At 46.0% G+C, this 17,656-nt stretch overlaps 1 protein-coding gene across 1 annotated transcript; it reads right to left on the bottom strand.

Annotated features, from left to right (window-relative positions):
* Positions 1 to 1,969: 1,969 nt before the first annotated feature.
* LDH-A (L-lactate dehydrogenase A chain) lies at positions 1,970 to 15,901 on the bottom strand. The gene is made up of 8 exons (XM_075928111.2): positions 15,747 to 15,901; positions 11,390 to 11,525; positions 10,189 to 10,306; positions 6,704 to 6,877; positions 5,967 to 6,140; positions 3,764 to 3,881; positions 3,120 to 3,243; positions 1,970 to 2,751 (listed from the first exon to the last, which is right to left on the bottom strand). Exons 2-8 carry the CDS (start codon positions 11,513 to 11,515, stop codon positions 2,587 to 2,589), a joined length of 999 nt encoding a protein of 332 aa, XP_075784226.2. The 5' UTR covers positions 11,516 to 11,525; positions 15,747 to 15,901; the 3' UTR covers positions 1,970 to 2,586.
* Between the last annotated feature and the right edge of the window lie 1,755 nt (positions 15,902 to 17,656).

The following is a 17,656-nucleotide window of genomic DNA, read 5'->3' as shown; positions in this document are numbered from 1 at the left end:
CTTTCTTTCATACAAGATGGCAGTTTTGGTTGTTTTTTTCCTGTCAGAAAAGTAAAAGAAATAGCCTTTTTTTTTTTCTTCCAAAATCTCCAGTAATTTTCTTCTGACTGCTTCTGAAAAACATGCCTAGCTTCGTTCCATAGAAAAATTCCATCTTGAATATTAATCATGAGCTGTGTATCCTTCCTTCTTGGACCTGAAGTAAGACAAAGGATCCTGCATGTGTGATCCGTTACTTTCAAGGGCTGTAGTGCAATAATCCAGTTTTTTTCAAAGTCAAAGTGTAGCTTCCTTCCTCAAATCAGCTCACTATTACAATTTAGGGCCCCAATTAACGTGGAGTACTTGAAGGTGTTCCCTACAAAAGGGTGATTCTTCCACCCTGTGCACACGCACGCGCGCACACACACTCTAAGGTTTTCAGTGATTCTATCAGTGCATTAAGTTGTAGAGAAGCTGCTAACCTGCTTTCTTGTATGCACTAGCAGCAGATACTCCTATTATGGCAAACTTTTATTCCGATTCATTTGCCTGTTAACCATCTGTGTAGAGAGAAGGATGTATGCCATTAACATCGATTGCTGAGTTACTCTCCATTTTCCAGGTAAGTAAAAATCTCTTTGTTTTTCTTTGGAATGTAGTTTGCATTAGTTTATTTTAGCTTAATGGTGAGCATATACTTCAAGAAATTGACTTCAATTGTATTTCAAACCTCACGTGACAAAAGCTTCTCACACCTTTTTACATATCAAAATGTAGAAGACATGCTGTGTACTGAGGCCCTGTGGACTCAGCTGTCTGCTGGGATTTTTATGCAGTAATTAATTAGTGTAAAAAAAAATCTAATGGGGTAATTAAATGGTTGGTTTGTGGTGATGGAGCTATAGAAATATTATGGTTGATATTCCAGAAAAGCTTTCTGTACTGTACTTTTCTGTGTCAGCCTAACTTCAGAGGTAAGTTCTTTATAAGAATGGCCATACTAGGTCAAACCAAGGTCATTCTAGCCTGGTATCCTGCCTTTAACATTAGGCAGTGCTATGCTTCAGAGCTTTGAACTAGGAAACTTGGTGTGACCTATCCTGTTGTCTAGTCCCAGTTTCAGGCTGGTGGAGATTCAGGTCCACTTGCACCATGAGATGACATGCCTGCCCCATCTTAGCTAATCAAGATCCCATTAACTTTTTGAGCCCAGGTATGCTTTTTGCCTTGATGTCATGGCAATGAATTTCACTGATGGACTATAACTACTTCCTTTAAACCTGCTGCTCATTAGTTTCATCTGTTAATCATTAGTGCATGTGTTGAGGGATAAACGTTTTCCTCTTCCCTTCTACAGCACTTGGGATATGCAAAATCACCTGTATGTTTAAGCTTAAAAGTCCATAGAGTTTTTGTACCCAGTGCCATTCCCTATGCCTTGAGATAGTGATCAGAACTGCAGGCAGTATTCAAAGTATGAGTGCCTTGCAGATTTATTGAAGGGCTTTATATTTTCTGTGTTCCTTACTAAACGTAAGCAGGTAGGTTTGAGAATTATCTATCTAGAGCCTACCATTTTGTATGTATAGTTGGAATGTTTTCCTGTGTATATTATAGTATTTGATACTGAATTTCATCTACCCTTTTGTCACCCTCACCCATTTGTGAGATTGCTGTGTAGAGCTGTGGACTTTTACTAAATTGTTTTGTACCCACATTGTTTGTCCCTTTCTTCCAGATCACTGATGTTGAACAGCAAATAAGCCCAATACAGCTCTTTGCAGGAGGGCTTGCTATTTACTTCTCTCTACTGTGCAAACTGACCACTAAAGGCCCTCCCCTCATAGCCCATGATTTAGTTTGCTTAGGCGCTTTGGATGAGGGGTCTGTCTGAAAGTTCAAAGCTTGTTGACTTCAGAATTTAATAGATTTCCCTTTACAAAAGCCATGTTTGATCCCTAAAATAATTAGGCAAGGAAACAAAAGAAGCAGTTCACAATTTATTTGGTGTCAGGGCTGGTACTACAGTTGAATGCTTGCAGTGGCCTTTGTTGTATACAGAAGTCCTTGTTTTTACATTTCTATGAACCAGAGTTACAGCTATTCCAGTATTAGTGTACACAACATTTCTCCAGAAAGGGTATGCACATAGATTCCAAAGCAATAAGGAAGATACATTTGGACCTGCAAGAAGTTGAGATTTTTAAGCTATCAGAAGAAGTTGGTCAGAGTTGGTTTACCCCCATCCTTTCTGTAATACAAGAAATACTTTGGTCTCTACATTACACAGTTGTAAAACCAATTGCTCTTCTGAAGTGACATTAAACTGAGAGGCAGAGGATGTTAGGCAGTGTTTCACAAGGAGTGCTAGATCTATTTTACACCACTTACTGTAAATGACAAGGCTGTGATCTACCTCTGGCTAAGAAGTCAGATTTTGGTGAATAGGATGTCTCAATAGTTTCATACTCTACTTTCAGGAAACATTGTTCATAGACTTTAGCTTTACAAGTTTCTAGTCAGTACCTAGATTAGAGGACTTGACCTACTCGAACAGTGCAACAGACAAATTCACTAATGTCTAACTTATGTTTAGGACATAAGTTAAAACTGCAGTTCCTTCTGGATTCCCCAAAGTGTATCTGCACTCTTCCTTAGCTTTTCTTCTTCCTCACTCTTAAGGGTCATCTTCACTACATCTGTGATGCCAGCATATCCCAACACACAGGGAACACTTAGGAAGACATCACTGCTTACTCCATACATGCCCTAAAAAGGAAATAGAAGATTATTACTTTGATTACATGGTTTCATTACAACCTTGGTTTTCCTTATTTGAGTATTGGGCTATGTCTACAGTACAAGGTTTTGAAGTGGAAAAGGTAGTGGTCTAAACTGCTAGCAAAGTTTCCCAGGAATTTGGTAAAGCTAGTTTGAAAATTACACAGATTTAGAGGAAAGGCTCTGTACATCCTGGTCATGCTAGAATTATCAAAAATTAAATCTTAGTCACAAGATACAAACAAACAGTACATAGCCAGCACCTACCCAGATTTAGGTGTGCAAGTTTAGATAATAGGGAATAAGTATTTGGTATAAATTAATTTTTATCTCAACACAAGAAGGCTGCTGCTTACCTTAACCATAGTTGAAATTGGGTGCACCCTTCTCAGGTTCTTCATAACGGTTTCAGCTAGATCTGCCACAGAGAGACCAATTGCCCAGGATGTGTATCCCTTCAACTTGATAACCTCATAGGCACTGCAGAAGTAAAGACATTCTTACATGTTCTAAAAGCAAAATGGTGAAGCTTCAGTTTGAAACTTGGTTTTGAAATCTGAAGGCAATGGAAGTCATTTCTAGCACTATGCCTCTGATTTTCAGTAGAAATTGTGCCCTTTTATCGGGTGAAACACTTCTGAAGATTCCATCCATTGAATTCAGACAAGCACCCAAGTATCTATTAAAACAGATTTGAATACTGAGTTCTCTGCACTGAAATATTGAGAGAGGAGTAATGTTCTAGGTAAGAGGTCCTGGGCATACAATATTTCAGCTCACTAAAAACTTTCTCCACTAGACTGCGATAAGTGTTAAATTCTAAGAAATGCCTATTTTAAATTGTACTACTTCTGCATCTTCACACTGGTTACTGTTCTGCTGATACTGCAGCAGATACTTACACTATTATAAAGAACACATCTGCTCCATTTGATGAGCACTATAGTTCTGTGCCATTTAAGAATAAAGCAACTTGTTCAACTGCAAAATTGTTCTTTACCTGTCTACCACCTGTTTGTGGACTTCTTTCCAATGCTCTTTGTCTGCATCCGTTCCTAGGTCAGGGTATAGAGCCTTCAGGGAGACACCAGCAACATTGACCCCGCTCCAGACAGGTACTAAGAAACACACAATCAAATTACTTCACTATAATAGAGCAGATACTCATTCACTAAACCAGAGCTTGGCAATTTTTTCAAATAGGAGCCAAATTACATCAAAATTCAGAACACATGGCCAATAGAGCTATAAGAATGCTCATTTACATGACCGAATTTACAACTTTATACTATTAATCATGTCTAATAATAATGAAACGTACTCAGACTAACAGGACTTCTGCTGCTGCTGGGGAACAGTTTGTGGATCTGGGGGTGCAGGAATCTGGGTTGAAGTATGAGTGGCTCCAGGCAGGTGGCTGCGGTGTGTAGGAGGTGCAGGAGGCAGGGCTTGGGGGTAGGAAACACGAGTATGTGGGAGGGCCAGATTACCTTACCTGGCCAGGGCTGGGCTGCTGCATCCTGGCAGCAACAGCTGGATGAAGGGCCAGGCCAGGATTGCCACAGTGCTGCAGGAGGGGGAGCCACCCCCAGCCCTTCCTGTTGTCAGATGGGGGCCAGACCGTGAGGCCTGCCCCAGGATTGGGGCAGGGGAAAGACTGCTGTGGCCTGACAGGGGCCTTGTTGGGCAGGCATTTTAAATAAAGTGTCCAACATGTCAATTTTGAGTTCATGGCAGGGGTGGGGAACTTCTTTTGGGTCAGGGGACACTGACCCTCAGAAAAAATCAGTTGGGGACCACATAAGTGAAGCAAAAAAAACCCCTCCAAAAACCTCCAAGCCTTACTGAGGTGCTTCAGTTGGGGGCCACATCACTTGCCTAGCACTCCAGCCCCACAGTGGAGGGAGGGGCAGGGAGGACTGAGGTTCAAAGCCACAGGTTAACTTAACTCTACTGGGGTCCCCCTAGGCTCTGGAATGGGGCTAAAATGAAGTTGTGCGAGGGATAGGGCTTCCAGTGAGGGGAATAGGATGGGGGTGCAGTAGCAGAATGGGAGCAGGGTGCAGGAACAAGCTGAGAGTGTATCTCGGGCTGGGGGGGAATGAGTGAAATAAGTGGCAGTGTGCAGCCACTTCTTCCCAGCAAGCCAGATTTGGCAGGGAGGCTCAGACCCCTCCCCCCCGCAAAAAGACCGTACTGGCACTCTAATCTTGATGAGGCCATGAGGCTGGAGCGCCAACGCAGTCTCCCTGCTTTGGGGAGGGAAGCTGAGCTCAAGCAGTGAAAGAGCCATATCTGGCTCCCTATTGAGTCAATTTGGCTCATGAGCCATAGGTTGCTGACCCCTGCCCTAGACAAATCCTAAATTTCATTCTACCCAACTGTAAACTAACAGTTACCATAACACTTGGTTGAGTGTCCGCTGCTGTGCAGATGCCCTTGTAGCTTAGACATATGAATTTCCTTTTTTAAAATGTTATACTAAGGTCTGTATATTTTTTAGGATTAAAGTCAATCTTGCAAAGCTTGTCCAGATTATGGACTAGCAGTTTGAAAGCTTGAGTCCCGATTTCTTTACAACGCTGGTCAGCTTAAGGTTGAAGGTCAGTTCGGATTTTTTGATTGGACAAGGAATGGATTGACTAGGGGACTATTTAGCCCGTTTCATAAAAGGGGTGAGAAGGAAAAAGAATGTTAATCTCCCCTTCCCAGACAATCACTTGAAGACATGTTGAACAGTCAGCTACTCCTGGCCTAGACCTGCATGCCAATATAGGTTTTGAAAGAGGCACCAAACATCTGTGAAGACTCAATTACTGGAATTAAAAGCCAGTCCAGTGCATGTCTTGAGTCCCTTGCAAGGAGGAGCTTCACCCTCTTGACTCCTTGCATGAGAGTTCCGTGGAGAATTTAGTCTACAGGTTTTGACCCTTCTCGGGTTACAGTAGCGACCTTTTCTAAGTGGAACAGGCCAAGTCAAATATAGATCATCTACTATTACTACATGCCACAGAAGTTAACAGCAGGCAAATTAAGAAAACATGCATTGCCTTAAGATCCACAGAACACTTCTTTGCCAAAGAATGAATAGTGGTATTGTCAGAGAACCTGGTAGAGATAGTCTTGAGCCCCTCGACTATGTTGTGTGTTTTTTAAAAATCAAAACTGAGTAAGGCTAAAAATAAGTAGCATTTCATACATACCACTAGAGTCTCCATGCTCTCCAATTATCCATCCATGGCAGCTTAAAGAATGGATGCCCAGTTTTTCTCCCATGAGGTAGCGGAAACGGGCAGAATCTAGATTGCAGCCACTACCAATAACACGGTGTTTAGGAAAGCCGCTGATCTTCCAGGCCACGTAGGTCAAAATATCAACTATTAATACAAAAGCCAGTTTGCTAAAAGGACTTACTTTTTTCATTGATGAAGACCAATACCCTGTCTGAAAGTTTATTCCAACTGATTCTTGTCAGGGTTCTAGCTGCAGAGGTGGGGTTTTTTGTTTTGTTTACTACCCTGAATAGAGCACAGAACTGCAATATGCCTTCCCATTTTATATCTAGATGCCTATTAGCAAAATTACCTTTAGGTGAATGCCAGAGAGGATTAAATTACTCATTTATTTAAGACTATACATGCCTATGAGATGTCAACCTCTTACTTAGGCCTGCTGCAAGAGCTCTACAAAACAGTTGCAGGCAAGTTTGCCTATTAAGGCTCACCCACCAGTTCAAGGTGAAGGAGTTTTTTTGCAAGGTAGGGGGAGGGGAAAATGACTAAATGCTCTGCTTCCTAAGTTTTAACCCAAACTGAGAACTTAACAGGCGAGCGTTACCTCCACCCCCTGCCCAGCCAACAAGAGATTAGCTTTCCCTTGTGAAGCATGGATTCGCAAGGGAACCGAGAAGTCTGTATTAAGCCATCCTAACAAGCCTGACCTGGATTGGATACGACAAGCAGCATACAGTCAGGGCTGTACTTGACAACGTTGGGAATGATGAATTTAAAGATGTTCACGTTGCGCTGGACCAAGTTAAGACGACTCTCCCCTTCTTGCTGGCGAGCGCCAGCGGTGATGATCACCAGCTTGGAGTGTGCAGTCACACTGTAGTCTACAAAGCAAGTGTCAAACATTAATTCCTTCCATGTACTGCTCAGAACAAGCCTGGAGTTCCACTATCCTTGAGTTAGAGCTCATGTGTCTGCAGGTGCTGCGGGACAGCACTTAGCCAAATACAGCACTCTCCTGCTAATCCATTACTAATCTTCTCTGCACAGTAGAAGGTTTCAATTTGTTGCTGCACAAGTTTGATGCTATAGTAATGGGGACTAAATGAATGTCTCAACACTCCTGTGAGAGATGCAGCTGACAGACTAAGTGCCTTGTCCAGGGTCATACAGGATGGCTGTTATAGAGCACAACTGAACCTAGGGTACTTGCCCGAGGCCTAGGAGACCTAACCATTGCTCCTGAGTGCCTGAGCATGGAGGGTGTTAAGCACCCTCCTCTAGAGCTATTAAATAAACACTACAGCAGCAGGCACAAAGTAGCTACAATGTTTTCACATGCACTGTCAGAAGCTGACAGACAAGGTCCTGCACCAGTGCTGCAAGACTAATCATGTACAACTTTGCTTAGCAGGTCACCTACATATGGAGGGTACCCAACTCCTCACCGCCATGCTTTATGGACAGTTGGAAGTGAGGCATGTATGCTGGGAGGCCAACAAAAATAGGAAAGGTACCCCCATAGTTCATCTAAAAGCTGCTCACGTCAACTCTAGCACATGGGAAGCTGCTGCTGATAGAGCAGGATGGCGACAGGCCTGTTGGTCTCTGGTTAAAAGCTACTGAGAACAGCAAAACAGAACACCCAAGAAGTGAGAGTGAAGGGAGGAGGGGGGGAAGTGGCAAAACCATATAGCACTGTCTGCCTGCCATGCAGTGGTACTTGCAGATCCTTCATCAGCTTTCATTCACCCAAGAGCATTACTGAAGCAGACTCGTGTCAGTTGTAACAGGAGTCTCCAACAATGGAAGGAGGGAGAAGAAAGCCCTGTTGGGAAGACTCAACGGGTTACTTTTAAAGAAAAAAGACACATTCCATGAAAGGAAACACTGAGTGCACTGCTGCTGATGGTAGCCCTGAAAGAAGCCCATCTGGACAGTAGCTGAGGCATAAGTAGGGATGTTGTATGTTTCTCTGGCTAGAATAAGTGTGGGTGACATGTCTTAAGATTAGAAAAAAAAAGTGCCTCCCTTCTTCTAGGGTATGTCTAGACTACAGGCTTTTGTTGGCAGAAGTTGTCTTGACAGATACTGTCGACAAAGAGCATCTAGACTACATCCTGTTCTGTCGACACAGCAAGCCGCTTTGTCGACATGAGTGTAGATTACGCCTTCTGTCAACAGAACTGTCGACAAAAGGTGTTATTCCTCATAGAATGAGGTTTACAGCCATCGACAAAACTTGAGTTCTGTCGGCATTATGTTGACAGAACTCAGTGGCAGTGTAGACGCAGGTATAATTTTGTCCACAAAAGTCCACTTTTGTCAACAAAACCCTGTAGTCTAGACACACCCCTAGAGACTGCATATGGATGAGGGAGTTATTCTCTGGTTGAGAAAAGTTAGCTATACACTAGCACTTGCCACAGTCAGTAGCTACTTTAAAATGTAAACTGGCTTGACCTAGGCTGTTTATAGCCAACAGGAGTGGCAGACAAGAACACAAGTCATGGTGGGGATTATCCAGCCACAGAATAAGGTGATCAGGGTAAGACGATACACTTATGTTAAGAACCTTTAAAGCAGGGGTCTCCAACCTTTTTAAGCACAAGATCACTTTTTGAATTTCAGTGTAACCCAAGATCTACCTCAAACCCAAATACCCTTGCCCCCACCTCCTTTGTGTCCCTTCTCTGAGGCCCCACCCCTGATCATTTGGTCCTCTCTCCCTCATCCTCCCTCACTTTCACCAGACTGGGGCAGAGGATTGGGGTGCAGGCTCTGGTCTTGGATTAAGGGATTTGGAGAGAGAGGCTCTGAACTGAGCTTGGGGCAGGCATTTGGGATACCTGCTACGTGCAGGCTTTGGGAAGGTGTTTAGATGTAGGGGTACTCGGGGCTTGAGCAGGGCCTTGGGGTGTAGGAGAGGGTTCGTGGCTGAGGTACGAATTTGGGATGTGGGCTCTGGGTGGGCACTGCTTTCCTCAGTTAGCTCCTGGGTGGTGGTGCAGTGGGGCTAAGGCAGGCTCACCCCTACCCTGGCTCTGCACCACTCAAAAGCAGCCAGCAAACTCCATCCTAAGTGCTGTTGTGCCCCCCTCTGTTCTATGGAGATAGGATACAGAGGGTGACATCAGCACCCTCCTTTCCCTCCCTTATCCTACACAGCAAGCAGGAGGCTCCTGAGGAGACAGCTGCAAGGCAAAGGGTAGGAAATGTGCAGCAGTCAAGGGAGGGGCAGCTGAAGAGCCGGCACTTGATAGCCTCTTGGCCAAACATCAGGATCACCTGTCAGAGGCTCTAAGATCTACCAGTAGATCCTGATCTACTTGTTGGTGACCACTGCTTTAAAGTATGTTCTATCCCCAGTGGTCAACTCCAGAACACACAAGTCCTCACCTCCATTAGCTTGAATGTAAAATTACAAATTCAAATTTGGCAGCTCTGAACCACTTTTTTTTTTCAGGAAAGGGCAACAGTGACCAGGAATAGAGAAGATCTTCCCTAAGAAGAGAAATTGAGGACTATTCATCTTAGAGACACAACTAAAGGCAAGGGGATAGGATAGAAGTTTAGAAAACCATGACTGGTGTCAAATGCTGGCAGACCAGGTGTTAAGGGGTCACAATGAAAACAAACAAGTTAACATACATAAGGAAATAGGTCTCACAATGCAGAATCAATTTCTGGAACTCATTGCCACAGGATGTTGAATTGTTTGAACCAAGTTATACTTCAATAAATTCATGGAGGATAGGTCCATCAGTTGCTGTTAGCTGAGATGATCAGCCACCAACCTATGCTTTGGGTATGCCTAAGATCAGAACTGGGACGGCATGAGAAGATTGACCACTTGAAGTTTCCATATTCTGTTCATTCCTTCTAAAGTAGCTAGTACTGGGCAGTGTCAAGACAAAATACTGGGCTAGGTAGACCACTGGCCTGACGCAGTATGGCCATTCTTCTGTTCATGGAATCAGAACTGGAAGGAACCTCAAGAGGTCATCAAATGTAGTCCCCTGCAGTCATGGCTAGACCAAGCATCACCTGTTCTGTATGAACAAACAGGTTAATGCCTGGTATTCAATACTAGGACTACAGATCATGTCTAACATTGGGATGAGCAATTGTGTGTCAGAAGTGATGGTCTCCATTTAGAAACTATTAAATTTAAAAAAAGTCACAGCACACTAACCTTTGCCAGAGACAATTTTTGGTGTTCTAAGGAAGAGACTGCCATGCTGAAGATCCAGCATCTCTCCCCTCAGTTTGTCCTCTATGACATCAACAAGGGCAAGTTCATCAGCCAAATCCTACAAGAAGCCAGAAGCACAATTAAAGACCAAGTTAATTCAGAAATCCAGCATGTTAAGATACAACACTAATCTGTCAAGTCAGACCTTAGAAAAATGGCAGCAGCATAAGTTAAGTGTAGTTAAAGAACTATTGCTAGTCTAGATCAGAAAACTGTCATTCTGTGGCACATTTTAGTTACCTGGAAATTCTACTTCTATCAAGGTGCTAGCTTTTGGGGGGGGGGGGGAAGTATTGAGATTTGCAGTAGTTTTCCTTTCTGTACTACATCTATTGGTACTAGACTGTGGAGTGCAAATGTTTCAATGCATGTTCACCTGAACAAGACACTTATGAAGCATAATCAGTGACTATATTACAATAAAAATCATCCATGCCATGATCAATAAATGGTTGGTCATTCAATTTGGAGAATTCAGTTAAGATTTAGAACAGACTACCATTCTCCATTCCTGTATGTTCTGGGAAAGAAGCTATGTTCTAGAGATTGCATTGCATACTCAGTGCACTACACACATTTACATCTCAGTCCAGTATTTCTCATATCTACATTGGAATTGCTTCCACTACACAGTAAAACAAACAATTCAATAGCTCGTTTTCTCTTGCTTAAAACCAAACAACATTAGGAATTCTAGCAGTACAAAAAGTCTTGGAATCCAGGTATTTTATTCTGCAACTATTCTAGCTATCTGCCCAGAGGGAATAGTTACAGTAAACCCCCATTTATCAGACCTTCCATTATCTGGCTTCAGAAGCAAGTGATCTCTCCTGTGGCCACTAGACAGCACTGCAGCCTCAAGATTTCCTATTCTCCATCTGACCCTAGTCTTAATTAAATCAGATATGGGGTTCTGTATAAAAGAAAGTCAGAAAGCTGGCAATTGTTGGGGAAACATTCTAATAGTAAATGTTATTTATGAGCTCAAGTACAGCAAAGGTATGAGCAAATACCTATATTCCATCTAACATATCAGGTAAAATGGCATTTACATGGTGCAAGAGTGGCCAGGTAAATTAATGGATGTAGCTATTCTCTTTCTTTAGTCCCAGAGGAAGGAGAGTTAAGCCCTGACACTTACCTTCATCAGGATGCTGATTGCACAAGCCATGCCAACTGCACCAACCCCAACAACAGTGATCTTGTTGTGGGCATGACTGTGCTCCTCTTTGTGAACATTTTGAATGAGAAGTTCCTTAACAGACATTTTGTAAGTGCTGAAAAAGAGAATTTAACATTAATTTCACCTAAGCATTTGAAATATTACAGTAGCTTTGAAATGAACTCCATGTGCATATAAGCCTGGACCCTGTATCACAAGCAACACAGTTAGTCATCACATAGCTAAGACACTTGGTGATGCTGCCTTCAGGAGAGGCCGGAAGCATACAATCTGGTTGAGAACCCGTGGATCACCCATAATTATAAAATTAAATATTCTCAGGAAGTGGATTATAGTTTGCCCCCAATAAGGTGTTATGGTGGATGATTATAGTCAGCGTAGCACTCCAGTAACATGCTCCAACAACATCACAGAAGGCTTTGCATTATAGTCCAAAATTTTTTTTTTTTAGTTAAATAAAGCCATTTCTTTCTTTCAGAGTAAAGCACTGTCTAGCAATGGGTATTCTATTGCACCAATATGAAGGGGTTTGCCTTCACTTAAAAATGCTACAGCTGTGTGGCAAAGGCACATCTGTAATCCACCTGCCCAAGAGGTCATGGCCTGGTTGACAGAAGAGTTCCTAACTATGCCACTCCTAGATTTTTCTGACCTCTCAGCAATTTAGTGATGTAATTGCCTAGGTTATATCAGGCCTAGTAGTAGAGTAGAGCTAGACTCAGGCTGTCTACACTACAAATTATTTCAGTATACCTTAGGTTACTCAAGGGTGTGAATAATCCACACCCCTGAGCAACGTAAGTACACTAAACTTAAGTGTAGGCAGCATTACTTTGGTGAGAGAGCTTCTCCAGCTGCCATAGCTGCCACTGCTCATGAAGGCAGGAGTTAAACCAACAGCTTAGTGTCTTCACCAGAAGTGCTACAGTGGCACAGTTGCACTGGTGCAGCTGAGCTATTGTAGTTGCTGTAGCATAGACACAGCCTGAAGGGCAGGGGAGGGACACAAAAGGGCCTCCACAGGCCAGATCAGGTCAGGATCAGTGTGAGTTTAAAAAAAACAAAACAAAAAAAACCCACAACCTTCCCAGAGGTGTGTGGAGGGAAACAGGATTTACTGTGTTGTGTCTGTGGGATAGGTTTTTCCCAATGAAATCTACGGATAGGGAGAAAGACACTGGGGTTTTTATTTAGCCAAATAGCAGACTCCATCAATTAAGTGTTTCACAGTATGTCAGATACACAGGGAAGATGAATCACTTCATCTTTCTGTCACATCTCCCAGCAGCCAGAATCACACCTGCTCCTCAGATACAGTTATGACATTCAATAAATAATTTTGAAGTGTAAGCTAAACTAGGCAGGTGGTCCCTTTAGTTCACATGGTCTAGCATGAAAGGCCCCTCAGCAGTGCCTCTATGCAGTACTGTACACATTAATAAGTTTGACAGTTTTCCTAGGTATTGTCCCTACCTGTATGGCCCAGTGAACAAAGAGGCTAGAGCCGTGGTCCCCAACACGGTGCCCGCGGGGGCATTTCAATGCGCCCGCCAGGTGCTCGGGGCTGACCTGGCCCCGGGCACATGGCGCACGGGTGCTTGGTGGGGGGGGCGGCACTCGGCGGGGGCGGGCGCCGGCCCCGGGCACGCGGCACTCGGCGGGGGCGGGCGCCGGCCCCGGGCGCGCGGCACTCGGCGGGGGGGGGGAAGCGCCGGCCCCGGGCGCGCGGCACTCGGGGGGAGCGCTGGGCGCGCAGCACTCAGCGGGAGGGGGGGGAGCGCCGGCCCCGGGCACGCGGCACTCGGCGGAGGGGGGGGGAGCGCCGGCCCCGAGCGCAAGGCACTCGGCGGGGGGAGCGCTGGCCCCGGGCGCGCGGCTGGGGGGGGCCCGCCCCCGGGCGCGCTAGTGTCCCCGCCCCCTGGTGCCCGGCCGGCAAACGGCCACGCCCCCTGGCGCCCGACAACCTCAAAAGGTTGGGGACCACTGGGCTAGAGTCATTGGCTTGAACATGGAACATCTCTGCATTTTAACATGATACCCACATTTTATGCACAGTCCAGATTTGTCCTCTAAAGCAGGGTTCCCATCCTGTGCTTTATTCCACCCTTGTAGGTCACAACCAATTTTTTAAGAAGGTGGCATGTGAACTACTTAAGTTTGGAACTGTTGCTCTAAACTAAAGCATCTCTACATGTGGCAAGTCCTCAGCAAGATAAGACTTAGACAGGAAGTGATACATCATGTTTGGATCAAGGGCCAACAGAAATATTTCATCAACTGTAAGATATACATTCTAGGGATAATTCCACCCAAGGAGTTAGCCAATAATTTATGGCACTCTCCCTGAGCTTTATAAAGAATCAAGCATGTGAGCACAGCATGAAAACTAGGGCATACATCTATTGTCTGGTGAAGTCAGTAGTTGATTGACTCTACTTCACATGTGGCTCTGTGCCCATGTTCTGTTTCAATAAGCTTTTGCTTTGCAAGATGCACTTTTCTAGAAGCTCTTTACAACCACAAGCTTTTCCAAAGGGTCACCTTAAGTAGGAGGCAAATCATTCATACAAGTTTGTGCATATTTAGAGCTAAAAGCAAAGGTTTTTATCCCCACAAGGTTTTGAAAACACATTACAGAAAGTGATGCCACGTAATAAGCAAGCAGTGGAAATTTATAAAATGCCTGCCTCTAGAGAACATAGGACGCATGTGACTCAGCCATAGCTAACAGCACTGGCTCCATTCCTCACTGATCAAAGGAAATAGCTACATAACTGACCCAAAACACATTGTTTGGTTGGAGTTTGTTTTTTGCAATGGCAGAAAAATTGGCAAACTAATGTCACCACAAACATTTATTTTTTCCCTTGCACTGTCATGTTTGCGTAGCTATATTTCCTTCCCCCGCAGAGTGCCACAGTAACACTTCTTGTTCTGTCACTGGAAGCCAGGCTGTTGACTGGCTGAGCCTAATGCCTTGCCAGACCAAAGTGCAAGTTGCTGGGGCTGTAACCAGAATGCCTCCCAAGGCTTTTGAAACTGAGCCCGCCAAAGGGCTTTACAAGCAAAGGCAAAGTAGGGAATTTCACCTAGCACAGGCTCAGTAGTTAGCATATGTGCACCACCATCCCCACCCCCGGCTTCTCATGACAAGCCCTTGCTGCGTTACTGCCTGCAGTGTGCTGTGCTTGATCATCCCCTGGTTTCATAAGGCCAGTCCAAGCACCACGTTCAAGAGCCCAGTACTGTTGCAGCTCCTGTGTGTGCTCGGTCCTGCTCCAGACAAAGGGGTAGCAAGAGGAAGATGAGTACTCACAGCCTGTTAAAGGGAAAGTGAGCTCTGGCTCCTAGCAGTCTGCTGCCCTATACAATGCAAAGCTTGGAGTAACTTTCCTTTCATTTGCATGCCTAAACCACCCAGCCACCTCCAATGCCCTGAGCCAGGGAGCAATCCCAAGAGCCAGGCCAACCCGATTCCCAATTTGGACATGGATTTCACTTCCCCTCTCCAGCCGCAGGCAGAAGTTAGCCCCAACCTTCCCCTTCCCTGGAAAAAAAACCCATCACCGAGCTGGGTTGCCCAAGGAAAATGTCTGAGCGCAGTAATCCGAACAGGAGCAACGAGGCTCACTGCACGTTTTGCAAGCCTCCATGCTGAGCAGTCGAGTCATCAGCACCGCAGGGCTCTTTCCTCTGCCCCACTGGGACAGGATCTGGTCTTCGCAGCTCGGGGTCCCCAAACAAGCCGCGTGGCGGGAGGAGGGGAGAGGATCAGCTAGTCAGGAGCCTGCAATCCGAATGCCCCCCCCCCCCCGCAATCACCCCGCAGGGCAGCGCCGGGGCTGGGCTCCAAGGTCAGCTAACTGCATGGAATTGCCCCACAGCCATGGCTCAATCGATGGGGACAGCGGATATTGCAGCTCCAGGAGAACTCCGAGCGCAGGGCCCGTAGCCGCGGTGCCCCACACACCCCTATGAAGCCACAGGGACCCAGACTGCAGCCGCAATCGCGCCGCTGACCCCCCCCATCGGTTCCCAGAGCCCTCCCGGTGCACTAACCCCTCCATCCCCGGGGCTGCAGGCGCCTCTATCCCTACGAGCCGGCCAGCAGCTAGCGGCTCCATAGCGCTTCCCCACCCAAACCCGCGCGCGCCCCTCCCGCCCGAAGCCATTGGCGACCCCGGGGTGATAGAGTCATCCCCGGGCACCTCCACGCGCCCCCGGTGACTCGGGGGGTTATGCAACTAACCCCCCCCCCATCATCCTAGCGGCCCGCCCGTGGGGGCGTCTCTGCCTAGGCGAGGCTGCGACGTACCTGGGAGCCGGCTCTACGCGCTGCCACCGCTGCCCGCCGCCACTGCAGTACCGCGGCGGGGCTGGGGGGCGGGGGATCTAAATAGGCTCCAAGGGGCTGACGTGTGGGGCGGGGCCAGCCGGCCTGCCCAGAGCCCGAGCGGGACGTGCCCTCCTGCACGTCTAGCCCGGCGCGCTGCAGAGCGAGGGGCACCGCGCGGCCCGGGGTGTCTGGGGCGCTGGGGGCAGCGCGCGCGCTTCCCCGAGGGCGGCGGCCCTAGCAGGGAGCAAACTCCTGCTGGAGAGCGGGGCGGGCATTGGCCTCCCCCCGCGCTCTTCCCTAAGGCGGCTGGGGGGGCCCCCTACAGCCTGGCGTGGAAACCAGGCTGCTTGCAGAGGGGTCGGTGCGCGGCAGCCTAGCGAAATGCACGTGTGTGGGGCACGTGCTGTGCAGGGCTGTTGGCTTGGAACGATGGGGGCTGCGTGGGGCGCATTAGCCCCGTTTTGCCATTGGGAAACTGAACACCCGGTATCTCTGGCCACTTTACAGGCCCCTTGCGTGGGGGAGCGGCTTTGTGTGGAATAAGGAACCGTGGAAGGATTTTTTAGGTTGGCTTTTTTTTTGTTGGTTGTTTGGTTTAAGGTTAGAAACACAGGCCCTGACTGCCCTTGGAAAGCTCTATGAGACTGGAGGAGTTAATGAAATAAGAATATTTATTCCTGCCTCTGGAAATTTCCACTACATGCATCTGACGAAGTGGGTCTTTGCCCACGAAAGCTTATGCTCCTACACTTCAGTTAGTCTATAAGGTGCCACAGGACTCCTCGTCGCTTTTGCAGATTCAGACTAACACGGCTACCCCTCTGATACAAGAATATCACAGACACCTGAAACCTGCATAATTGAGATGAGAAGGGAAATTTGGTTTAATTAATGGCTAGCTAATGTCCATGATTAATTAGCATTCTGGGGAGGGATGTCAAAGTGTAACTGTGTATATGGTTAACCCATGCGCCTGGGTTATTTTCTCATACCTTCACAGACTATCCCCTTTCACTAAGCTATGAGAGGCCAGCCAGGACATACACAGGCCTTGTCTAGACTGGGAAAAATACTTTTTAAGGGCATTGTTATTTAGCATGTATTAAGGGTTGTTTACAATGTGTGGTGTTAGCACCAAATGAGAGCCACTTTAATGCCTTTACAAGTGAGTTTACTGGTTCCTAGAATCATAGAGCTGGAAGAGACCTCAGGAGGTCATCAAGTCCAGCCCCCTGCCCAAGGCAGGACCAATCCCAACTAGTCAGTTGGTTGTGCTCAGTAGTTGTGCCCACAACAAGATAATGTTTTCAAATGCTGTCTCTGTCTAAATTGGGTGTTTAAAACATTCTCGCTATTGATAGCTAATGCATTTGCTAACCACATCTTGCCACTTTGATAGTGATGCCATTTCACACGCTTCAAAATTTCACTTTGTGTGGTTTGCCTCTTGTTTCGATTTCTCCCCATCTGTGCAGCATCTGTAATCTCTGTAAGTGTAACCCTCAACTGTATCTACCTTGTTCTATGCAAAACTCACACTCTTTTCCTAAATTCTGTACTGTTATTAGCAGAGCCTCCCATCATGGCTTTTATGCTCACCAATATCATTTCCTAAAACAAGGTGTTTCTTTAAGGTCACCATGCAACAGCTGACATGGCCTACTCCAGTTTAAGACTAAAGAACTGATAAGAAGCACAGCCCAGAGGCCATGAATGGTAATAGGGCCTCAGAAAAAAATTCCGGTTGGTGGATTTGGGGATGTCTAAATATACAACTAGAGTAAAGAGTTTTGCCACATAATTGTGAAATCCAGAGACAAACAATTAAATATTGTCCATTCTCTTTGTAAATACATCAGTCTAGGAAGATAGATTAGATATTAAAGCCT

This window comes from Pelodiscus sinensis, chromosome 5, assembly GCF_052426305.1.
Source record: "Pelodiscus sinensis isolate ZL-2025 chromosome 5, ASM5242630v1, whole genome shotgun sequence".
Lineage (NCBI taxonomy): Eukaryota > Metazoa > Chordata > Testudines > Trionychidae > Pelodiscus > Pelodiscus sinensis.
The sequence above is the reverse complement of the archived record's forward strand: the minus strand, read 5'-3'. Positions and strand labels throughout refer to the sequence as shown.

What these genes read in the sequence shown, in the direction of transcription:
- LDH-A (XM_075928111.2), bottom strand. Translation starts at nt 11,515, where the DNA reads ATGTCTGTTAAGGAACTTCTCATTCAAAATGTTCACAAAGAGGAGCAC. An exon ending in GCTTGTCGTATCCAATCCAG is followed by an intron (nt 6,141 to 6,703) that starts GTCAGGCTTGTT and finishes TTGTATTAATAG; the next exon opens with TTGATATTTTGACCTACGTG. An exon ending in AGAGCATGGAGACTCTAGTG is followed by an intron (nt 3,882 to 5,966) that starts GTATGTATGAAA and finishes TGTGTTTCTTAG; the next exon opens with TACCTGTCTGGAGCGGGGTC.